The sequence below is a fragment of the Lolium rigidum genome, chromosome 6 (genome assembly GCF_022539505.1).
Source record: "Lolium rigidum isolate FL_2022 chromosome 6, APGP_CSIRO_Lrig_0.1, whole genome shotgun sequence".
Taxonomy (NCBI): domain Eukaryota; kingdom Viridiplantae; phylum Streptophyta; class Magnoliopsida; order Poales; family Poaceae; genus Lolium; species Lolium rigidum.
This window is the reverse complement of record NC_061513.1, coordinates 155819454-155845168: the sequence shown is the minus strand read 5'-3', so window position 1 is coordinate 155845168 and position 25715 is coordinate 155819454. Positions and strand designations below refer to the sequence as shown.

Below are 25715 nucleotides of genomic sequence, written 5' to 3'. Positions count from 1 at the left end.
TGAAGACCCTGCGACGTATGAAGAAGCGATGATGAGCCCGGATTCCAACAAATGGCAAGAAGCCATGAAATCCGAAATGGGATCCATGTATGATAACAAAGTATGGACTTTGGTAGACTTACCTGATAGCCGCAAGGCTGTCGAGAATAAATGGATCTTCAAGAGAAAAATAGATGCCGATGGTAATATTACTGTCTATAAAGCTCGACTTGTCGCAAAGGGTTTCCGACAAATTCAAGGTGTTGACTACGATGAGACTTTCTCACCCGTAGCGAAGCTAAAATCTGTGAGGATTTTGTTAGCAATAGCTGCATTTTTCGATTATGAGATTTGGCAGATGGATGTCAAAACGGCGTTCCTTAATGGAGACATTGAGGAAGAGTTGTATATGGTACAGCCCAAAGGTTTTGTCGATCCTAAAAATGCTGACAAAGTATGCAAACTTCAGCGTTCAATCTATGGACTGAAGCAAGCATCAAGAAGTTGGAACCGACGCTTTGATAAGGTGATCAAAGACTTCGGGTTTATACGAGTGTCATGGAGAGGCCTGTATTTACAAGAAAGTGAGTGGGAGCTCCGTAGCATTCCCGATATTATATGTAGATGACATATTATTGATTGGGAATGATATAGAACTATTAAGCGATGTAAAAGGTTATTTGAATAATAGTTTTTCAATAAAAGACCTTGGTGAAGCATCATATATATTAGGCATCAAGATTTATAGAGATAGATCAAGACGTCTAATAGGGCTATCACGAGTACATACCCGGACAAGATTCTAAAGAAGTTTAGAATGGACGAAAGTAAGAAATGATTCTTACCTATGTTACCAGGCAAGGTCTTGAGTAAGACTCAAGGTCCGACTACGGCAGAAGAAAGAGAAAGGATGAGTCAGATCCCCTATGCCTCGGCAGTAGGCTCTATTATGTATGCCATGCTATGTACAAGACGGGATATAGCACATGTTGTTAGTTTGACTAGCAGATATCAAAGTGATCCAGGAATGGAACACTGGACAGCGGTCAAGAATATCCTGAAGTACTTGAAAAGAACTAAGGATATGTTTCTTTGTTATGGAGGTGACCAAGAGCTCGTTGTAACAAGTTACACCGATGCAAGTTGGAACACTGATCCTGATGACTCTAAGTCACAGTCTGGGTACGTGTTTATATTGAATGGTGCTGCAGTAAGCTGGGCAAGCTCGAAGCGGTGCACGGTGGCGAAGTCTTCAACAGAATCGGAGTACATAGCGGCTTCAGAGGCTTCTTCAGAAGCGGTATGGATGAAGAGGTTCATTGTAGAGCTCGGTGTGGTTCCTAGTGCATTGGACCCACTAGTCATATATTGTGACAACATGGGTGCCATCGCCAATGCACATGAACCAAGGTCACACAAGAGGTCGAAGCATATCAAGCTGCGTTATCATTCGATTCGCGAGTACATCGAAGATGGAGAAGTAAAGATTTGCAAAGTACACACTGATCTGAATGTAGCAGATCCATTGACTAAAGCTCTCCCTAGGGCAAAGCATGACCAACACCAGAATGCCATGGGTGTTAGGTACCTTACAATGTAATCTAGATTATTGACTCTAGTGCAAGTGGGAGATCGTTGGAGATATGCCCAAGAGGCAATAATAAAAGTGGTTATTATATATCTTTATGTTTATGATAAATGTTTATATATCATGCTATAATTGTATTAACCGAAACATTGATACATGTGTGATATGTAAACAACAAAGAGTCCCTAGTAAGCCTCTTAACTAGCTTGTTGATTAATAGATGATTAGTTTCATAATCATGAACATTGGATGTTATTAATAACAAGATTATATCATTATATGAATGATGTAATGGACACACCCAATTAAGCGTAGCATAAGATCACGTAATTAAGTTATTTGCTATAAGCTTTCGATACATAGTTACCTAGTCCTTATGACCATGAGATCATGTAAATCACTTATACCGGAAAGGTACTTTGATTACATCAAACGCCACTCGCGTAAATGGGTGGTTATAAAGGTGGGATTAAGTATCCGGAAAGTATGAGTTGAGGCATATGGATCAACGAGTGGGATTTGTCCATCCCGATGACGGATAGATATACTCCGGGCCCTCTCGGTGGAATGTCGTCTAATGTCTTGCAAGCATATGAATAAGTTCATAAGAGACCACATACCACGATATCGAGTAAAGAGTACTTGTCAGAGACGAGGTTGAACAAGGTATAGAGTGATACCGATGATCAAACCTCGGACAAGTAAAATATCGCGTGACAAAGGGAATTGGTATCGTATGTAAATGGTTCATTCGATCACTAAGTCATCGTTGAATATGTGGGAGCCATTATGGATCTCCAGATCCCGCTATTGGTTATTGGTCGGAGTGAGTACTCAACCATGTCCGCATAGTTCACGAACCGTAGGGTGACACACTTAAAGTTGGATGTTGAAATGGTAGAACTTGAATATGGAATGGAGTTCGAATATTTGTTCGGAGTCCCGGATAAGATCCCGGACATCACGAGGAGTTCCGAATGGTCCGGAGAATAAGATTCATATATAGGATGTCATTTTATGTGTTTGAAAATGATCCGGTGCATTTATGGAAGGTTCTAGAAGGTTCTAGAAAAGTCGGAAGAAAGCACTTTGGAAGGCGGAGTCCCGGAGGGACTCCACCACCCATGGCCGGCCAACCCTAGAGGGGAAAGTCCAAGGTGGACTCCCCCCAAAGGGGCCGGCCACCCCCCCACATGGAAGGGTGGGAATCCCACTTGGGTGGGAGTCCCACCTTGGGTAGGTTTCCCTACTACATGGAAGGTTTTGGTTCGGGTCTTATTCGAAGACCTGTAGTCCAACACTTGGGGTTCCACCTATATAATGAGGGGCATAGGGGAGGGGGCCGGACACACCAAAGCCACCACCTTGGCCGCACCCCTTGGAGGCCGGCCACCCCCTCTCCCCAAACCCTAGCCGCCCCACTCCTCCTTCTTCCCCGCACGCTTAGCGAAGCTCCGCCGGGATTCTCCACCGCCACCGACACCACGCCGTCGTGTCTGTCGGATTCAAGAGGAGCTACTACTTCCGCTGCCCGCTGGAACGGGGAGGTGGACGTCGTCTTCATCAACAACCGAATGTGTGACCGAGTACGGAGGTGCTGCCCGTTCGTGGCGCCGTGATCAAGATCTTCTACGCGCTTTTGCAAGCGGCAAGTGATCGTCTACCGCAGCAACAAGAGCCTCATCTTGTAGGCTTTGGAATCTCTTCAAGGGTGAGACTCTATAATCCCCTCGTTGCTACCGTCTTCTAGATTGCATCTTGGCTTGGATTGTGTGTTCCTGGTAGGAAAATTTTTGTTTTCTATGCTACGTTATCCTACATCTAGAACCTTCTAGAACCTTCCATAAATGCACCGAATCATTTTCAAACTTATAAAATGACTTCCTATATATGAATCTTATTCTCCGGACCATTCCGGAACTCCTCGTGATGTCCTGGATCCCATCCGAGACTCCGAACAAAACTTCGAACTCCATTCCATATTCCATATCTACTTATACGACATCAAACCTTAAGTGTGTCACCCTACGGTTCGCGAACTATGCAGACATGGTTGAGACTTCTCTCCGACCAATAACCAATAGCGGGATCTGGAGATCCATAATGACTCCCACACATTCAACGATGACTTAGTGATCGATTGAACCATTTACATACGATACCGATTCCCTTTGTCACGCGATATTTTACTTGTCCGAGGTTTGATCATCGGTATCACGATACCTTGTTCAACCTCGTCTCTGACAAGTACTCTTTACTCGTACCGTGGCATGTGGTCTCTTATGAACCATTCATATGCTTGCAAGCTAATTAGACGACATACCGAGAGGGCCCAGAGTATATCTATCCGTCATCGGGGTGGACAAATCCCACTGTTGATCCATATGCCTCAACTCATACTTTCTGAATACCTAATCCCACCTTTATAACCACCCATTTACGCAGTGACGTTTGATGTAATCAAAGTACCCTTCCGGCATAAGTGATTTACATGATCTCATGGTCGAAAGGACTAGGTAACTATGTATCGAAAGCTTTAGCAAATGAACTTAATGATGTGATCTTATGCTATGCTTAATTGGGTGTGTCCATTACATCATTCACATAATGACATAACCTTGTTATTAATAACATTTAATGTTCATGATCATGAAACTATGATCATCTATTAATCAACAAGCTAGTTATACAAGAGGCTTACTAGGGACTCCTTGTTGTTTACATAACCCACATGTATCAATGTTTCAGTTAATACAATTATAGCATGGTATATAAACATTTATCATAAACACAAAGATATATAATAACCACTTTATTATTTCCTCTTGGGCATATCTCCAACACAAATTATTTCCTCCCTCAATAGTGAGTTCCATATGAGTGACTTGGGTGAAGTGCACCACTTCCTTGGCGTCAATGTTCACCGCAACCCCATGCAGCACTAGCGGACCAAGCACGTCGAGATTGATCTCCACTTCGTTCGTGATCGCGTTCTCTTGGCGAGGCCCGGGTGCTTCACGTCCCCACCAACTCTCAGTACGCGGATATCTTCACAAAGGGGCTTCCGACCAAGATCTTTGAAGACTTTCGGTCCAGTCTGAACATCGTCGTCGGCGCTGTTCCGACTGCGGGGGGGGGGGGGGCTGTAGAAATACATAGACTGTATCTGTCCTTGTACACGGCATGTCCATTATGTCTCACTGTAACCACTAGCTCCTGATCCTTATGATCGTATGCAGGTCGTGCGGCACTGTTGTGACCCACGTCTCAACTATATGTATCTGTGATCGATGGTAATACACCTGCTGAGATTTGCATTCCTTCTTAGAGATGGATGTCCACTTATTTGAGGACGGAGGGAGTACGCATCAAGATCTTCGAGTCCGTTTCGTGACGAGTACATGACGACACACATCATCCAATTGGAACAGATCAAGAGCAAAATAATGTGAACAAATAATTAAATTATAAATGTTGACGAATCTTGTTTCATTGTTGTGACCGCGTGTTTTTTCTATTGATCATGGTGGCATGGCGGCTTCAACTTTTGCAGTCTCTAAGTCTCTAACTCAATCTTCTTGTCAGCTTTTTCTAGCAAGACTACCCACCTTGCACTATTCGTTTGGTCTCTATCTCTCGAGTTCGATGAAACCTTGGCGATGATCTTGTCATCAGTGCTTCTTCAAGGCTGATTATACCGTTGCTTTCTATTTCCCGGTAGGGCATCTGGCCAAGGCCATCGAGGAGGGCAGCGGTCCATCTAAAAACAACGGTTTTGCTGGCGTTGAGACCCGGTCCGACTTGATCCCATTTTGCGCAAGTTTGGATCTTCCTGAAGCAATGCATCATGAAGATTTTCTTATCGTCATTAAGGCTTCGAAACATCCTTAATGCACCCTTCAACTAAGAAAGAAAAACATAAATACATGAGAAGGTTAGTATCCTGAATTAAACAAAGTGTAGATCATTCGATTAATCCTCCATCTTCTTGTCACTCTGGGGTCGACTGCGAATTTTCTCAAGATTTTCATGAAATTTGTTGCAAACCACTTGTATAGTAACCCCACCTATGCGACATAGCCGACTTTGTGTCATTCATTTTCGTGTAGTCTCGAAATCACTTACATTTATTAAATTGTATGCATCGACCCACTTTGTTCAATTCGGCATATCCATCGGGCCACATCCATCGCCCATTCCTCATCCGCCATCCCCTCTAGGTGAGCCGTGTGGTGCTTCTTGCGCGGCTTCCCGAGTTGAGGCATCCGGCGGTGTGGACTGGGCGGGGATAGGAGCAACTAGCTAAAGTCATGTTGTGTGATAGAGCTCGGGAAACTCCTCTCTTAGTGATGGATTCCAGTAGCCCTATGTCTAGATACTCTAGATTGCACAAGAACTACTCTGGTTCTATATTCGAAAACACAGTGTTTGAGCTTCTGAAATGAAAATAAATGGGCAGGAAAATGGAATGAATGGGAATATGTTGAATAAGGTTTTGGTTGTGTTGCTGTCTACCACCCTGTCGAATTCTACATGAGGTTATGCCTCCTTCCGTAGATGAAGTGATGCATGTGGTTCCTGTCTATCCGTGTTGGGGTGGTACCCGAAGGTGTCGCCGCTAGAGAAGTTTAGATTTTCTCACCACCTTGGTTGCTACCTACCCTGGATTCACAGTTGATTGATAGATGCTCCCCAATGTCATGGCATGTCTTTGCTGGCATGGTGTTGAAGTGTCATGCTAGAGTTCGTTCATGTCGCCATGTGGTTCTTTGTGTTGGCTAGTGTGGGTGAGTGTGGGCGTGGTTTATGTAAGCTTGGCCCTGTTGTTATAAGTTTTTCTGATTTTCTCCTAAAAAACTGAGCACTCTCTTCTTAATTAATGGATGAGGTAAAACTTTTAGCACCGTTTAAAAAAACACACCCTGACCTAACCAGCTACAGGGTCGAGAAAGAAAAGTTTGGTGGTGCATGTCTGCGTGAACAAAGGCACAAAGCAACTTATTCTGATGGATATAGGTCACATACTGTTCGCTGATGCTGATACTCGAGCATAATTTATTCAACTTGCTACACAGATGATCATGTTCACTAATGATACTGCAAATGGATTATTCGACTTATTACAGATATGAAAAGTGCTGTCTAAACACTAATGACGACACTGCTACTGCTAGAAGAGTACCACAGAGCAACAAGAACTAACTGCGCGGCGAATAATTAGGCCTGACGCTTCCTCCTGTTCATTCGCCACTGTCTCATGACGAACTGAACAGCTTCCTTCAGAGACGCCTTCCGTTCTTCTCTGAAGTTCCACAGCTCTGCCCTGGTGCTACCGTTATTCTCATTAATTTCACGCAGCGCCTTTGTAACCAATGCATATATTTCTTCACCGTGCTCTTCTTTTAATCCTTGAAGCTTCGCGTCATCAGCATCAATTATTTCCTAAAACATGGGATGCACGAATGGATCAAATAAGGTACCCCAGGTAATGATTGTCGGCAAAATCATGCTCAATAACAGTATCCAAGACGAAAAACTCTAGTCATGATATGTTAGAGCTGCATCTCGCAGCCCCATCTTCTTCTTCTTCTTCTCACTCTCTTATTTCTCTCAAGAACACCCACGCGAGGAAGAAGAACAAGGCTTTGCCTAGAAACCTCCTTCGTGATCACCATGGCTACATCGTATTTCCTGGTGCCTCAATGGCTGCCTTTCCATTAATGCGATGCCACAATTTATACAAGGACTGAACTACCTGGTCACCTGCCACTAACTCCACCTCTCACATGATCCAATGCATGCAGCTATTCTTAAGCGACACTCTTGACCTGACTGGCTGACTCACATGCATATGCACCTAACGGCCTAGGACATGCACGAAAACTTTCAACATCTAGCCAATCTTCGACTAACTACACACCTAATTACATGCAAGATGCAACGAATCAAGATTAAAAGCTAACAGATAACGCATGCCAGTAACAAAAATGCAACTGTGAAACATACGGAAGAGAAGAAGATATATCTCAACATTTAAAAGAAAATTAACAAATGTAGCAGGAAATGCTTAACTCAACATTGACTATCGACATATAGAAGCAGTGGTAAAAGATGAAGATTCATACCGTTTCCTTCCCATCAACCATGACAACCCTAAATGGGTGCCAGTCTGGATTTTTTATTTCAGCTTCCCACTTGGAACAGATAATGGCAGCGGTAACTTCAGCGTCCTCTTTCGACAACTTCCTGCAGGCATTTGAAATTGCTTCCAGATCAAGCTCACCCATCCTCTTGAACCCTATATGCGCTCGGCCAACTGAAAGATCAAGCAAGCCCTGTGCAATATAAAGAAGATGAAAAGATGAATGGCCATACGATCTGAAGAGCAATAAGAAAAACGATCTCCTCAGTGAAACAACTTATTTCTAAGCATCGCAGAACTGGATCAACTTAGTAAGAAGGTACATACATTTTCCAGCTCTTTCCGAGCTTCTTGCATTTCAATATTGCTTTTGCTTTCTTTAATGACAAGAGTTTGGTTAAGTGACTCCATCGAATCCAGTTCATCAATTTTTTCTTGCAGCGCATCGCTCAGTTCATTGATTTTGTTCTTTGACTCCAAGTCTTCATGACCTGGCATATACTTCATCACTTCCAATTTTCCCTTTAGCTGCTGTATTTCTAATTCAAGTGTCTGTTTTGCCTCCAACTGTTGTTCTAAGTTCAGAATCTTGTTTAAAGCTGCTTGTTTTTCTCTCTGCAGTTTTCACATAGTAAGACTTGTATTAAAACATATTGTTAAATAACCAAAGTATCATATTGCACCAAAGGAACCAGGATACATACCTTGTGTACTCTCACAAGTTTCATCACATCCTCATCAACTTTCTGTTGCTCCACTGTTGCCAACTGAAGGTGGCTTGATTTAATAGCATTCTGATTCAAGCAACAACGAAGTTACATAAGTTGCGTGAATGTTTACAAGTGACAGGGTCTCAGAGCCTAACATTCTGCACTCTAGAAACTTAGCACAGTATGTAAATAACAAACCAATAAAATGCATGCAGATCATCATAAATTCATAATAAGAAAAGTTGCCAACACCAAATAAACAAGAACAACAGGTGCAGCAACTTCTAGGGTGTGCGCAACTAGGTCACAGAACTCAATCATTGCCCAAATTGGACACATAACACCATCATTGCCCAAATGTACCAGCGAACTTGTTTAAGCACGAGGAACGCAAGAATGTACATTGCAGCCTTTTCACGGACATGTGGCAGTGACTAGTCTTGAGTGTTGATATAAACCTTGTCTTCATCTCCCGGCAGGAAAGCTTAGAGAAACCTTAAAAGTTGGCAGGTAATGATGGATCTTTGTGAACTTGAGCTCATTTGGGCAAGAGCAATTTATTAAATTGAGAAAGCCGAGACTTGAACCTAAGACATCTACTCCGATACCATGTTATGGATGCAACTTATCTCTATCGCATAGCCCAGGGGGCAAATATATAGTACACAAGACACTGGGTAGAAGGAAGGAAATACAAATTCCTAGACTAATACTTACTGATACTCCTTAACAGATAGAAGAAAGTCCACTTCTCGTCCTTGAACTCCTGGGAAAGTTCACTTTTCGTCCTAAAAGTTATTTTTAGTTTAGAGCGGACCTTGACTCTCGGAATAGTTCATTTTTCATCCCTTTTGGGTTGAGTTGAGAAAATCGCTAACGTGGAAAAAAGAAACAATTAGACAACCGAATTGGTTTTGAACCAGACCAAGATCAAGCTAGTTGAGATGTCAAACCCAATATCTTAATGCAAAAAAATTGAAATCTATGTGGCCAACATCTTAATGCAAAAAATTGAAATCCGTGTGTCCCCGAACCAGTCTCTTCCTCGATTTCTCTCTCTCCCAATTCAATTGAAGCGTCGTGCCATAAAAGCCCGCTTGCTTTGCCTACCAGCATCGTCTTGCCTCTCCCGTGGTAAATATTTGCGCCGGAATAAGGACTAAAGGTGAATAATTTGGAGAGTTCAAGTCTCATTTTGAACCAAACAGAAGTTCTAGGACCAAAAGTGAACTTCCTCTAGAATTCGAGGACCAAAAGTGGACTTTCTTCTAACAGATATAATGTCCTCGTAGTTAACTTGCAAAAATGTATCTTGCATTCTTGCTCGAGAATACAGAAAACCATTCATTTGAGTATTGTTGGTGGGTGATCTCAGACAGATGGGCACCTTCAGAGTGTGAAATTGTTGCCTGGATGGTGGCGGCAAATCAATGCTGGACTGTCGGCCGTCTCAAGCGCTGGAGCCTGCCACGCCCTAGCATGTACCAGCTCTGCGACCAGTCCACTGAAACAATCTCCCACATACTCACGGACTGTGTCTTCACCCTCCAAGCCTGCCACAGAGTGCTGCGCCAGTTCTCCCTCAAATCCGTCTTTCCGCAGCCCAGTGACCACTCCAACAGCTTGTTCGAAAACGCGGCAAGCCACGCCGGTGCGGCCAAGAAGAGATCTGATCTCTGATCATCCTTACAATTGGAGGCTGCGCAATTGCCTCTTTGACAATGCTTCCCCTGACACCCAGCCTTTGACCGACTCACAAAGTGAAGCTCTGGATGCCTGCTGGCACGAAGGGTCTACTCCAGCTGCTGCACACGCTCAGCCCCCTGACTGACCTGTTTAAGCATGTTAGGTAGATGTAGAACTTGCTTTTTTCTTGCCTTTTTGGTTGTGTTTTTTTTTTTTTGAACAATGTCTGTGTTTCTGTAGATTTTTGTTCCTAGCTTTCGGTTAGGTATTTTCTTGTTCCGGTTTTGTGCCAGTTTGTAGGACTCATGCCTTCTCAGTGCTTTCTTTCAATGCTAAACGATGCAAACTTAAAAAATAGGTGCATATTTGAGAAAAAAAATCATTCAAATATTGTTCACCCGTTCTACGAGGGTACAATATGGAGCATGTGGCCAAGTTACCACTATGTATACATAGTATAACTACTTTATATTGGCATTATCGTAACCAAAAGAGGGTGAAAATCCATGGAGCCAGGTGGGCCTGCTCCTCAATAGTGAAGTTCTATGACCTATTCGTCCCCACCTTGCAACTTGTGTCCATGGTGCAATTTACTCAAAATAAACATGAAACAGCGTTAAAAGAGGGAACAAGAAAACGACAACCAGTAAAGCAATTCTCTTACAATAGTTCGAGGGAGGAAAGAAGATGAGGTACAAGACACCAAGAAATCACGAACCTTCTGTTTCTCCTGATCAAGGTTCCTTCTGTCGTAACCACTTTGTTCAGAAAGGTCATCAAGCTGCTTGGATCTCTCATTAAGTTCGCTTATCTTAGACTCCAGTTCGGAACGCAGATTTTGGTTCTCGTCAATGATCCTTTGAGAATGTCTGTGAGCTAGCTGCTGCATCTTCCGAACCTCTGGCAGTGATCAAGTTTATGTGATTAGTTAGTTGACAGTTGAAGACCTGGAGATGCTGATGATAGAAATACATGCATCGTGACATGTATACCATATGGAATAGATAGGTAGCAAAACCTAACACACCTTCATTATATTTTTGAAGAAGTTGTTCCCTTTGCCCCATCATCTTCTCCAGTGATGCAGTCGACTCGTTGTATCTACATTCAAGCTCCTGTAAGTGCTTATTCTTTACCTCAATTTCATCAGCTAAATTCGCTTCAAGTCTGTCATTTTTACGTGCTCTTTCATTCTCAAGATCGTCGATAGTTTTCAAGTCACCATTTTTTCTTAAGTGGTCCCCAATTAATCCTGGAAAATTGTAATCTTCAGCCCTTGCAACCCATCCAAAAAGCTTTGACCCTTGATTCTGTTTTTGCTTCCAGTGTCTTCTGCCAGAGCCTTCTGCCTCAAAGTAATTTTCAAATGCAAGTGCGTTTCTGAAACCATTCCAGTCTTTTGTGAACTCAACAATAGCATTCCCTGTATGACCTCTAAAATTCCATAGAGGAATAACCTTCTGAACGCAAAAGCGTGATAGTTGCCCCTTCAAACGATTTCCACTTTCTCCAACTTGACGCCCATCCTTCCATTCAGTAGGCACATTAACTAGAACACCCATCCAGGGCCACACAAACTTCTCAAATCTATTTGGAAGAGGCTGTGGCTCTACAGCAGCAATTACCTGTGGCTGTGGCTGTGGTTGTGGTTGTGGTTGTGGTTGTGGCTGCGACTTTGGAGGGTTTGCAGAGCCATTCCTCAAATGCTTGGCAAGAGCACGGTGTGTTGCCTTATCTTTTGCCGCACGATTAGGTGCTGCCCCTACTCCAGAGGCATGCTGAAGAATATTATTTAGATTGTAATCTTTCTTCTTCTTGCCATTACAGAACGGGCAACTGTATTTTTCACCATTCCTAAACTTAAAATCTCCTGAAACCAGGCGTTCATAAGTTTTGCCTTCATACTCATCAATCTCAGAATCACTAATTTCTGAGTCTTCCTCTGAAGAATATCCCATTTCTCAAAAGGAAGGAAGGTGTTGATATCCTAGACATGAACAAAGACCAAAAAAAAGAATTATCAGTGTATTTTGTTGTGTCAGCCAATACTGTGAAATGCCAGTATGATACCAGGACTGTTAACAACCACTTGTTTGATAGGTAGCTAACAACAAGCTGTTTAGAAGTTGCGAACTGTTATAAGACAAGATTAAAGTTATCGTGAAAACAAGTTTTGTTACTCATAAAAATAAAAATAAAATTGTGCCCCCAATTCCACAAAACCCAATCGAACTTCAGGTGCAATCTGATAAATCCTTAGAACAAATGCATGTCAAAATCACCAGAGAAGGTAAGAAAATAAATAAACTAAGCTAGTCGATGCCAAATAAAGGAGACCGAGTAAAAGTATCAGCAACAAAACAGATCGAAGCTGTACGCATCAACCGATGTAGGGGACAGGGGTTTATCCTCTTTTTCAAGTAAAACAGAACAAATCGAAAGGGATCATGGGACGCCACCACACCACTTGTGGAGTGTGGATTATTATGCTCTGAACAAAACAGATCGAAGCTATACGCATCAACCGATGCAGGGGACATGGGTTTATCCTCTTTTCCAAGTAAAACAGAACAGATCGAAGGGATCATGGAAGGCCACCACACCACTGTGGAGTGTGGATTCTTATGCGCTGCACAAAACAGATCGAAGCTGCAGAGGCCGGGGGTTATCCTCTTTTCGAAGTAAAACAGAACGGATCGAAGGGATCATCATAGAACACCATTAGACCACTGTACAAGGAAGTGGGCGAGGAGATAATGCAGCAAAGGTAAGAACCTGAGCATTGGGTCACACAGCAAAACGCATGGCACCTACCAGCTAGCAAAAACCACCAGAGGTGCGCTAGAGCAGGTTGGCCGAGAGTACCTCAGGAGGCGGCAGCGCAGGATCTGTTGGACCTGATGTTTCTCCTGCTCGGTAGACCTTCAATCCTTGATGTGTGCGGGAGGGAAGGGAACCGGCGGCGGCGTGAGGACGGGGGCCGGCGGGTGGGCGGAGGAATCTGCCGCCTGCGAGTATGCTCACTGCGTCACTAGTCACTGGCCGTATTCAACCTTCACCTGGCTGATGAGCAGAGGGGATCGGATGTGACAAGAAGGGCAGGAAACCGAGAAAGGAAAAAAGCGACTGGCAGGCCAGCAGGGAATCGCGGATTCTTTATTAGTAGTCTTTATTATTATTTAGTAATAACAGGTGAATAATACGTGCACCAAATTTAACATGTGTACCGACAGCTGACATGCTCGTACCTAATTTTGCATATGTACCCAAAGTGGTAATGTCACCTCACCTACAAAGTATCCTGACATTGTCTCTGCTAAGACAAGAATGGGTTCTTCTGTTGTTCTCTGTTAGCAAATGTAAATTAAGCCACACATGCGTCCTATACGGAGTACTGCAGGTTTGTAACATTCAAAGCACACTTAAGCATAATGTGCAAATATATCGTAATAAAATATATGTTAGCAAACGCAATTTATGCCACACCTAGATCTAATACTACCTCCGTTTCAATGAATAAGGCGCACACGTATTTCAAGATGAACTTTGACCATAAAAGTTAAACAACAAAATCTTGATTATATTATATGTAATTAGTACCGTTAGATTCGTATTGAAAAATACTTTTTAATGATACTAATTTCATACAAAAAATCTTTATCTATTTAAAGTTATTTTTGGTCAAACAAAAAACACGTAAAATGAAGACGCCTTATTTCTTGAAACGGCATCGTAAAAAAACACTCAACATGTGACTAAATCACATAGACATATAAAATTTACATCACATTTAGGGATAATTTGTGAATATATTTTAACATCAATAGTCTTGTCAGATTTATACATGGAACCTAGTAATCAACAAGTAATTGTCACTTCAATGTTGAAGACAATTATGTTATATGGTTTAACGACGTTCTTGACGATTAGTGGCATTTAAACGAAATGCTGAAAGATCATGCCGGGATACGCAAATAATTGCCGTGGATACGGAATGCATTTATACACTAGACATGGGATAAAATAAAAGCTAAAGGTAGAAATAATTTAAAGGCATTAATAATGTATTGAATACAATATTCTAGCATAAATAACTTTTACTAGGTTTGAGATGAAAATATCCCATCTACCTCTTGTAGATAGCATTGTTGCCTGCCAAAACCCACCGGCGAGCAGCGACGGGCAACACGGAGAGCCGGGAGGCTCCCAGGACTGCTGGTGGGCCCTGGTCCCTCGGGCGACGGCCCGCAATGCTCCGGCACACGTCCCGGTGATTGCAAGGGCGTGCCACCGACCTATACTAGTCAGGAAGGTGTTGGATTGCTTCAATTAGTTTCCTGCATGGTAGACACGTAAACATTAAATGAGCCTCGATCGGCTCTCAGGTTACCCTGTGAATCGGCTCAAAGAGCCGATTAACCCATGGTTCATATTGGATCTACGATAACATGGGTTTCCTGCTTTATCAATACTAAGTTAAATCAATCTACGACAGTTTAGGGTTTTCACCGCATAACCGGAACATCCTACGCGTAGTTGAGCCTGGCAGATACGAAAGATAACAGAAAACTAATCCTAGAAGAGGCCTAAAAACCAACACGGAGTCGATTCCCGGAACATCCCTTCTTGGATCGGCAAACCGTACCTTACGCACTACTGGATCGTTCAACCCGTTTGCAAGGCCTAACCATACGGATATCAAACTAATCCTCGGAGAACAAGGAACAACTATAACAGATCGAATCTACCAAATAAAGATAAAGCAAGATGCTGCCCTTACACCTAAGATAGGTGTAAAGGCAGCTAGATATTCATGGGCAGCACAACTAAGCAAGCATATCAGAGAAGCATCGATGCAAGCCCCAAAACATCTATGATAAATAGTATTGATCGCCATCAACAAGGCTTCAGTATGAGCAACACAAAACAACGAATAAACAGATACTGCCTAGATCGCAAGATGCGATCTAGGCAGCATGACGCTTACCCGGAAGAAACCCTCGAAACAAGGGGTGGCGATGCACCTGGATTGTGTTTGTTGTGAACGTGATCGTCCTCCTTTCTCAATAACCCTAGATACATATTTATAGTCCGTGTACTGTCTATCTTTGGAAAAGACCTAACTGTGTACGAACCAAACTCTATCTCTTAATTCTAAACTATCATGCGATCTACCATAATGTACAGATACACGGGCAATCTAGCCCAAATCCTCGTACGAGGCCGATTCAAAACACATCATGTGTATATCCTTCAAGCCCATCTCCATCGCGGCCCATCTCCTGATTTGGCCAAAATCTGGTGATAACACATGACCCCCTGGTTTTGGCAATAATAATTCCAAAACCACTCTGTTTTCCTTCATCGGGTCACGCGTTGCAGAGCAGAACCGCTACAGTGCCCTTTCATCATGATGCCTTGCCTTCTCAACTTCTCCGTACTGCACGATTTGACAGTTTTGGCACCGCATCCTCGAAACTGCCACAGCATTGAACCATCTTTCATTATATCCCCTTTATTTAAACTCGTCCCGGCAGTTCGCTTCCTCACTCCCCTGTTCCGTACTAGCCATCGGCAAAAAACCCCTCTCCACAGCCATGGATTCCTCCTCTGCCTCTTCCGCCCTCTCCTTCCAATCCTCCTCCTCCTCCAGCGACCTTGAGCCGGAGGTTAACCTGACGGCGGTGTACGAAGCCCTCGCCCCCCAATGGTGGGACGCGAGGGATTGGGACTCCTCCGTCGAGTCGGAGGACGACGAGCCCCTGACCGACGGGGAGGACGACCTCCAATTCCTCGTCGACGGGGAGTTGGAGGAGGAGAGTGACGATGACCTCTTCTCTTGGGAAGCGGACATCTCCTCCGACGAGGAGGAAGAGGAAGCGGAGGAGGACTCCTCCTCCGAGGAGTACCCACCGGCCAAGCGCTTCCGCGCCGGGTCGGATGACGACGACGACGACGAGGAAGATGAAGCCCCTGCCGGCGGCTTCAACAGCAGCAACAACGAGGACGTCGCCGGAAGCAGCGCCGACGGCAGCTACGACGGCGACGACGAGGGCAGCAACGGCCCTTAGACTAGGGACTAGGATAGGGCTAGGAGTAGTGCATTAGGCAATAGATGATCCTTTTGAGAGCAATCGGCTCTTCCTTGTAAAAATCCCTCTTTGAATCAATGAAAAATGTTCCTCCAATTTGATTTTCCAATTGTCCAATTCTAATCTTCCGATTGTCAAAGTAGGTCAACGCACCAAGAACCGATAGCGACGCATCGGTCTTTCACCAATAAACGCCCATAAGGCCAAACTCAATTGCCAAATTAGACAGGTTCAAGCAAACATTCCTCAAATTCAGACGGTAACTTGATACCTGATCATAATATTTTGTACATCTAGAGTCGATGGCTGCACATCGGCTGTTCTATTCTAAAGTCGATGTCTGTGCATCGGCTGTACTTCATGCATCGGCTGTTTCCCAAAAAAAAAAATTTATTGGCCGATTTCATGCATCGGCCCCCATATCTCACTGTCCATCATCCCACATACTTGGAAATACTTCTTGAGATGCTGGCCATTGACAGCCACTGGGAATTTCACACCGTTCAGCTCCTCGAGCATGTATGCATTACCCTTTAAAACTTGGTCGACTCTGTACGGCCCGTGCCAATTTGGAGACCATTTACCATACGCTGCATCCTTAGTCCCCAATGGCAATACAGCTTCCCATACCAGATCACCAACGTGGAACTCCTTCGGTCTGACCTTCTTATTATATGCACGAGCTACCTTGGCTTTGTTCTCTTTAATCTTCTCAAGCGACCAAAGCCTAAGCTCTGTTACATCCTCAATGCTATCACTCATCAGGGCTGCATATTCTTCAGTTGTTAAATCATTCTGAAACGCAACACGTCTCGACCCAGCCGTGATTTCCCAGGGCAGTACAGCTTCTTGTCCATAGACCAGATGATATGGCGAGGTTTTGATCGCTCCATGACATGACATGCGGTAAGCCCACAAAGCCTCTGACAATACCTCGTGCCAACGTCTAGGTTACTCGTCGATTTTCCTCTTAATCAGCTTGATAAGGCTCTTGTTGGACGCTTCAACTTGTCCATTCGCTTGAGCATAGTATGGAGACGATCGGATCAGCTTAATTCCCATGTCCTCGCAGAAATTTCTGAACTCGTGAGAAACGAAGACCGAACCTCCATCGGTCGTGATAGTCTGGGGAATCCTGAATCTGTGAATGACATGTTCTTTCACAAAACTGATAACATCTTTCGATGCCACTGACTTCATAGGGACGACCTCCACCCATTTAGTGAAATAATCTGTAATGGCCAGCACCCACGCATGGCCTTTGCTCGATGGAGGATTGATTTTGCCGATCATATCTATGCCCCACCCTCGAAACGGCCACGGCTTGATGATGGGGTTCATTGCTGATGCAGGTACCATCTGAATGCTCCCAAACTTCTGTCATGCTTGACACCCTTTATAGTACTTAAAACAGTCCTCAAGCATGGTGGGCCAATAAAACCCTGATCGCTCGATCAACCATTTCATCTTATGAGCCGATTCGTTGAGTTCCACGAGCACCTTCATGTACCTCGTGTAAGAGCCGATTCGACTCGGCTGGTCCCAAACATTTGAGAAGTAAGCCTTCCAAAGTCCTGTAGAACATGTCATCTCCAATAAGGACATACTTCATGGCCTTGTATCTTATCCGTTTAGGTGCCCCCCGAGCCGAATCTTTCAAATAATTGAAGATATCGGCTCTCCAATCATCCGGCTCCGGGGCACGTGCACGAACCTTGGTTCCATCCGCTATGTCCTTGTAACCCGACGCCATCTGCGCGAGATCGTTTGCTTCAGTATTTTGAGACCTCGGGATCCAATTGAAGTTTATGTAATTAAATTGTGCCATCAGCTCACGGCATTGCATCCATAATGGGAAGAGCGACTCGCTCTCACATTTGTATTCCTCCGTGAGTTGGGAAATCACCAATTTAGAGTCTCCAAACAGTTCCACTGCCTCTGCCCCGGCTTCCAATAGCAACTCCATTCCCTTGCATATTGCCTCATACTCAGCGACATTGTTGGTGCAAGTGGTAGGTAGCCTGATGGAGAAGGAATATGTTGCCCCCCGAGGCGACACGAGTAGAACGCCGATGCCGCAACCATCATCACAAACCGATCCATCGAAAAATAGGGCCCATGCACGCACAGACAGTGCTGCTATATCCGTGTTGATTCGTTCAGCGATAAGATCGGCCAACGCTTGTCCCGTGACTGCTTTCGCAGGCTGATACCGGATATCAAATTCCGATAATGCAAACATCCATTTACCGAGTCTGCCTTTCAACACAGGAGCCGACAGCATATGTTTAATGACATCTCATTTGCAGATGATGACAATCTCCGCAGTCAGCAGGATGTGGTGAAGCTTGGTGCAGGTAAAAAACAGGCAGAGGCACAACTTCTCGATCTCAGGGTACCTGGTTTCTGCATCCAACATCCTTCTGCTGAGGTAGAACACGACTTTCTCCAGGCCATCATAAACTTGCACCACCACTGAAGAAATGGAAGTGTCGACCTCTCGACAAGTATATATAGAATGGCCTGTCTTCTTTGGGGCGGCACCAACACGGGTGGCTTCGTTAGATACTCTTTGATTTCGTCAAACGCTCGCTGTTGCTCGCCCCCAGCGAAACTCCTCATCAGACTTAATTTTTACCAATCCCATGAACGGCTCAATTCGTCCTGACAGGTTGGAGATGAACCTTCTGACGAAGTTGATTTTGCCGATGAGGCGCTGGAGCTCCTTCTTCGTGGTAGGTGGCTTCATTGTTCGCACTGCCTCCTGACTTTTCAGGCCGATCTCAATTCCACGTTCATGAACCAAGAAACCCAAGAATTGACCGGCCGTCACACCAAAAGCACATTTCTTTGGATTCATTCGGAGCCCGAATTTTCTAGTTCGGTCCAGGACGTGTCGCAAATCCTCCAAGTGCCCTTCCACTGAAACCGACTTGACTACCACGTCATCAATGTAAATCTCCACCAATTTGCCGATCAGATCATGAAAGATGTAATTCATGGCTCTTTGGTATGTTGCGCCGGCATTTTTCAGTCCAAATGTCATGACTACATATTCAAACAAGCCCACTGATCCTGGTACTCTGAATGTGGTCTTGTGTATATCTTCCGGAGCCATGAAAATTTGGTTGTAACCGGCATTGCCATCCATGAAACTTAAAACCTTATGACCAGCAGCCGCATTGATCAATGTCTCTGCTACTGGCATTGGATACTCATCTTTAGGAGTGGCACTATTGAGATTCCGAAAATCTATGGCGACGCGCCATCGGCCATCCTTTTTCTCCACAAGTACGATACTCGAAATCCACTCGGCATACCTGCATGGCCTGATGAACCCAGCGTTCAACATTTTCTCGATCTCTTTCTTGACTTCTTCTAAAATTTCGGCCTTCATCTGTCGTGCTCTCTGCTGGAATGTCTGAAATCCTTTCTTCAGAGGGAGTCGATGCTCAATGATGCTCCTGTCTAACCCGGGCATCTCTGTGTAATCCCAGGCAAAACAATCTGGGTACTCCTTCAACAAAGCTATCATCGGGCCCCTCAGATGCGGATCTAACTTCTTGCTGATAAATGTTGGTCGTGGCTTATCCCCAGGACCAATGTCAATCTCTTCTAGCTCATCAGCCGATGTAAACCCATATCCTAGCTTCCCGTCGCCTGCTAGATCGATGTTGAACACAGGCAAATCGTATGGTAAGGATAATTTTGGCCGATTGCTGGAATCGGCCTCCTTTTCAATTGCATTGCACAATGAAGGTTTACAACTTATCTGTACTCTACTGCGGGAGGTGGTCTCCCTATTGCGACTACGTGACATGCTTGAGGTGAGATCATTGCTTTTTATTTTTTGTGGCCGATCGCAGGGATCGGCCTTGCCATGTACGTCCGTTGACTTTGGTCTTGCTACTCTGTCAGGCCTTTGGATAAGACCAGCCTCACCCCGTTTTTTGTAGCTTCGATGCGCTCACAGCCGTCCAAACTGACTCCAGAGATCGGCTCTTGGTTGTCTGCGTCCCAAATATTCATGCCAGCTATCGAGAACTCGATCGAGTCATCTGCATGAACGACCTCCACTTCATCTACATCCCACTGTATCAGGCATTGGTGCATTGTGGATGGAATGCAGCAGTTGGCGTGAATCCAATCCCTCCCTAGCAGGACAGTGATACGTCTCAAACGTATCTATAATTTCTTATGTTCCATGCTACTTTTTATTACAATACTTGAATGTTTTATACATACTTTACAGCATTATTATACATTTTCCGGCACTAACCTATTAACAAGATGCTTTGAAGTGCCGATTCGTTGTTTTTCTGCTGTTTTTGGTTTCAGAAATCCTAGTAAGGAAATATTCTCGGAATTGGACGAAATCAACGCCCAGGGTCCTATTTTCACACGAAGCTTCCAGAAGACTGAAAGGGAAATGAAGTGGGGCCACGAGGTGGCCAGACACTAGGGCGGCGCGGCCCAAGCCCTGGCCGCGCCGGCCTAGTGTGTGGGCCCCTCGCGTCGCCCCCTGACCTACCCTTCCGCCTACAAATAGCCTTCGTCGCGAAACCCCCTGTACCGAGAGCCACGATACGGAAAACCTTCCAGAGACGCCGCCGCCAATCCCATCTCGGGGGATTCAGGAGATCGCCTCCGGCACCCTGATAACCCACAAGTATAGGGGATCGCAACAGTCTTCGAGGGAAGTAAAACCCAAATTTATTGATTCGACACAAGGGGAGGTAAAGAATACTTATAAGCCTTAACAACTGAGTTGTCAATTCAGCTGCACCTGGAAAAGCACTAGTAACAGGGGTGATGTGGAAGTAGCAGTAATATGAGAGCAGTAGTAACAGTAACACAGCAGTAGTAATAGTAATATGAGAGCAATGGCACCAGAAAATAGTTGATACTACTTCCAATGACATATAGAATGAGTATATAATGATGAGAGATGGACTGGGGTTCCCAGCTATCTACACTAGTGGTAACTCTCCAATAACAAGTGTTGGGTGAACAAATTACAGTTGGGCAATTGATAGGATTGAAATAGCATTAAGACATAACATCCAGATTATTAATCATGTAGGCATGTTTTCCATATATAGTCATACGTGCTCGCAATGAGAAACTTGTACAACATCTTTTGTCCTACCAGTCGGTGGCAGCCAGGGCCTCTAGGGAATCTACTGGAAATTAAGGTACTCCTTTTAATAGAGCACCGGAGCAAAGCATTAACACTCCGTGAAAACATGTGATCCTCATACCTACGCCTTCCCCTCCGGTTGTCCCAATTTCTGTCACTTTGGGGCCTCGGGTTCCGGACATAGACATGTGCAAACAACTTGTAGATACAATCTAAGCAATAAGTATAGAGCTTAAATCTAAGATCATGGCACTCGGGCCCTAGTGACAAGCATTAAACACAACAAGATTGCAGCAACAATAACTTCACAAACTTTATAGATAGACTAATCATAATGTAACAATCCATCGGATCCCAACAAACACAACACCGATTACATCGGATGAATCTCAATCATGTAAGGCAGCTCATGAGATCATTGTATTGAAGTACATAGGGGAGAGAATACCAACTAGCTACGGCTAGAACCCGTAGTCCATGGGGGAACTACTCACGGAGCATGATGGAGGTGGTGGCGTCGATGGAGATGGCTTCGGGGGCACTTCCCCGTCCCGGCGAGGTGCCGAACGAGAGACTTCGTCCCCCGAATTGGAGTTTCGCGATGGCGGCGGCGCCACGGAGTCTTTCCGGAGTTTCGTCAATTGGTACTGCGTTTTTAGGTCGAAAGGGCTTAAATAGGCGAAGAGGCGGCGCAGGAGGGGCGACAGGGTGGCCCCACACCAGGCCGGCGCGGCCAGGGTGCAGCCCGCTGATGGCGTGTAACTCACACGTTCGTTGGGAACCCCAAGAGGAAGGTATGATGCGCACAGTAGCAAGTTTTCCCTCAGAAAGAAACCAAGGTTTAATCGAACCAGGAGGAGCCAAGAAGCACGTTGAAGGTTGATGGTCGCGAAATGTGATGCGGCGCAACACCAGGGATTCGGCGCCAACGCGGAACCTGCACAACACAACCCAAGTACTTTGTCCCAACGAAACGGTGAGGTTGTCAATCTCACCGAGCTTGCTGTAACAAAGGATTAAACGTATCGAGTGGAAGATGTTTGCAAAGAAAACGAGTAAAACACAATTGCAGTAGATTGTATGCTATGTAAAGAATAGGACCGGGGTCCACAGTTCACTAGAGGTGTCTCTCCCATAAGATAAAAGCATGTTGGGTGAACAAATTACGGTCGGGCAATTGACAAATAGAGAAAGGCATAACAATGCATATACATGATATGATAAATATAGTGAGATTTAATCCGGGCATTACGACAAAGTACATAGACCGCCATCCAACTGCATCTATGCCTAAAAAGTCCACCTTCAGGTTATCGTCCGAACCCCCTCCAGTATTAAGTTGCTAAGCAACAGACAATTGCATTAAGTATGGTGCGTAATGTAATCAACAACTACATCCTTAGACATAGCATCAATGTTTTATCCCTAGTGGCAACAGCACATCACAACCTTAGAACCTACTGTCACGATCCCAGATTCAATGAAGGCATGAACCCACTATCGAGCATAAATACCCCCTCTTGGAGTTAAGAGCAAAAACTTGGCCGAGCCTCTACTAATAACGGAGAGCATGCAAGATCATAAACAACACATAAACAATAGATTGATAATCACCATAATCATAGTACTCTCTATCCATCGGATCCCGACAAACACAACATATAGTATTACGGATAGATGATCTTGATCATGTTAGGCAGCTCACAAGATCCAACAATGAAGCACAACAAGGAGAAGACGACCATCTAGCTACTGCTATGGACCCATGGTCCAGGGGTGAACTACTCACTCATCACTCCGGGGGCGACCATGGCGGTGTAGAGTCCTCCGGGAGATGAATCCCCTCTCCGGCAGGGTGCCGGAGGCGATCTCCTGAATCCCCCAAGATGGGATTCGCGGCGGCGGCGTCTCAGTAAGGTTTTCCGTATCGTGGCTCTCGGTACTGGGGGTTTCGTGACGGAAGCTTTAAGTAGGCGGAGGGTCAACGCGGGGGCCACACGAGAGGCCCGGGGGTAGGTCGGCGCGGCCGGGGCACGGGCCGCGCCGGCCTCCCCTACGGCCGCCTCGTGGCCCCACTTCGTTATCTCTTCGGTCTTCCGGAAGCTTCGTGCAAAAATAGGACCACAGGCGAAAGTTTCATCCAATTCCGAGAATATTTCTTTACTAGGATTTCGAAACCAAAAACAGCAGAAAACGACAAGCGGCTCTTCGGCATCTTGTTAATAGGTTAGTTCCGGAAAATGCATAAATATGACATATAATGTGCATAAAACATGTAGGTATCATCAATAAAGTAGCATGGAACATAAGAAATTATCGATACGTTGGAGACGTATCGGCATCCCCAAGCTTAGTTTCGCTCGTCCCGAGCGAGTAAAACGATAACAAAGATAATTTACTGAAGTGACATGCCATCATAATCTTGATCATACTATTTGTAAACATATGTAATGAATGCAGCGATCAAAACAAAAGTAATGACATGAGTAAACAAGCTGAATCATAAAGCAAAGACTTTTCATGAATAGTACTTCAAGACAAGCATCAATAAGTCTTGCATAAGAGTTAACTCGTAAAGCAATAAATCAAAGTAAAGGTGTTGAAGCAACACATAGGAAGATTAAGTTTCAGCGGTTGCTTTCAACTTATAACATGTATATCTCATGGATATTGTCAACATAAAGTAATATAACAAGTGCAATATGCAAGTATGTAGGAATCAATGCACAGTTCACACAAGTGTTTGCTTCTTAAGGTGGAAGGAGATAGGTAAACCGACTCAACAATAAAAGTAAAAGAAAGGTCCTTCAAAGAGGAAAGCATCGATTGCTTGTATTTGTGCTAGAGCTTTTATTTTGAAAACATGAAACAATTTTGTCAACGGTAGTAATAAAGCATATGAGTTATGTAAATTATATCTTACAAGTTGCAAGCCTCATGCATAGTATACTAATAGTGTCCGCACCTCGTCCTACTTAGCTTGGACTACCGGATCTTTGCATGCCATGTTTCAACCAAGTGTCACAAAGGGGTACCTCCATGCCGCTTGTACAAAGGTCTAAGGAGAATGCTCGCATTTTGGATTTCTCGCTTTTGATTATTCTCAACTTAGACATCCATACCGGGACAACATGGACAACAGATAATGGACTCCTCTTAAATGCATAAGCATGTAGCAATGATTATTATTCTCATATGAGATTGAGGATATATGTCCAAAGCTGAAACTTCAACCATGGTTCATGGCTTTAGTTAGCGGCCCAATGTTCTTCTCTAACAATTTTGCATGCTCCAACCACTAAAATGATAGATCCTTCGGACAAGACGGACATGCATAGCAACTCACATGATATTCAACAATAGTTGATGGCGTTCCCAGAAGCATGGTTATCGCACAACAAGCAACTTAATAAAATATAAAGTGCATAAGTACATATTCAATACTACGATGGTTTTTAAGGCTATTTTGTCCCATGAGCTATATATTGCAAAGGTGAATGATGGAATTTTAAAGGTAGCACTCAAGCAATTTACTTTGGAATGGCGGAGAAATACCATGTAGTAGGTAGGTATGATGGACACAAATGGCATAGTAGTTGGCTCAAGGATTTTGGATGCATGAGAAGTATTCCCTCTCGATACAAGGTTTAGGCTAGCAAGGTTATTTGAAGCAAACTCAAGGATGAACAAGTGCAGCAAAACTCACATAAAAGACATATTGTAAACATTATAAGACTCTACACCGTCTTCCTTGTTGTTCAAAACTCAATACTAGATATTATCTAGACTTTAGAGAGACCAAATATGCAAATCAAATTTTAGCAAGCTCTATGTATTTCTTCATTAATGGGTGCAAAGCATATGATGCAAGAGCTTAAACATGAGCACAACAATTGCCAAGTATCACATTATCCAAGACATTTTAGAATTACTACATGTAGCATTTTCCAATTCCAACCATATAACAATTTAACGAAGAAGAAACTTCGCCATGAACATTATGAGTAAAGCCTAAGGACACATGTGTCCATATGCAACAACGGAGTGTGTCTCTCTCCCACAAAGTGAATGCTAGGATCCATTTTATTCAAACAAAAATAAAAACAAAAACAAACCGACGCTCCAAGTAAAGAATACAAGATGTGATTGAATAAAAATATAGTTTCGGGGAGGAACCCGATGATGTTGTCGATGAAGAAGGGGATGCCTTGGGCATCCCCAAGCTTAGACGCTTGAGTCTTCTTAAAATATGCAGGGGTGAACCACGGGGGCATCCCCAAGCTTAGAGCTTTCACTCCTCTTGATCATAGTATATCATTCTCCTCTCTTGACCCTTGAAAACTTCCTTCACACCAAACTTCAAGCAAACTCATTAGAG

The 25715-nt window shown here is 44.1% G+C and overlaps 1 protein-coding gene across 1 annotated transcript; it reads right to left on the bottom strand.

The window, feature by feature from the left end:
* Positions 1-6714: 6714 nt before the first annotated feature.
* On the bottom strand, positions 6715-13050 carry LOC124660811 (factor of DNA methylation 1-like). Its single transcript, XM_047198648.1, has 7 exons — positions 12971-13050; positions 11133-12092; positions 10824-11005; positions 8414-8503; positions 8037-8324; positions 7693-7902; positions 6715-7009 (listed from the first exon to the last, which is right to left on the bottom strand). The coding sequence occupies exons 2-7, from the start codon at positions 12061-12063 to the stop codon at positions 6785-6787; spliced, it is 1926 nt and encodes a 641-aa protein (XP_047054604.1). The 5' UTR covers positions 12064-12092; positions 12971-13050; the 3' UTR covers positions 6715-6784.
* Positions 13051-25715: the final 12665 nt, after the last annotated feature.

Bases quoted from the DNA above. Each gene is read 5' to 3' on its own strand.
- LOC124660811 (XM_047198648.1), bottom strand. From the start codon at position 12,063: ATGGGATATTCTTCAGAGGAAGACTCAGAAATTAGTGATTCTGAGATT. The intron at 8,325-8,413 runs GTATGTATCCTG...TGAAAACTGCAG, and splicing joins AACTTGTGAGAGTACACAAG to AGAGAAAAACAAGCAGCTTT. The intron at 7,010-7,692 runs GTATGAATCTTC...CCCATGTTTTAG, and splicing joins TGGTTGATGGGAAGGAAACG to GAAATAATTGATGCTGATGA.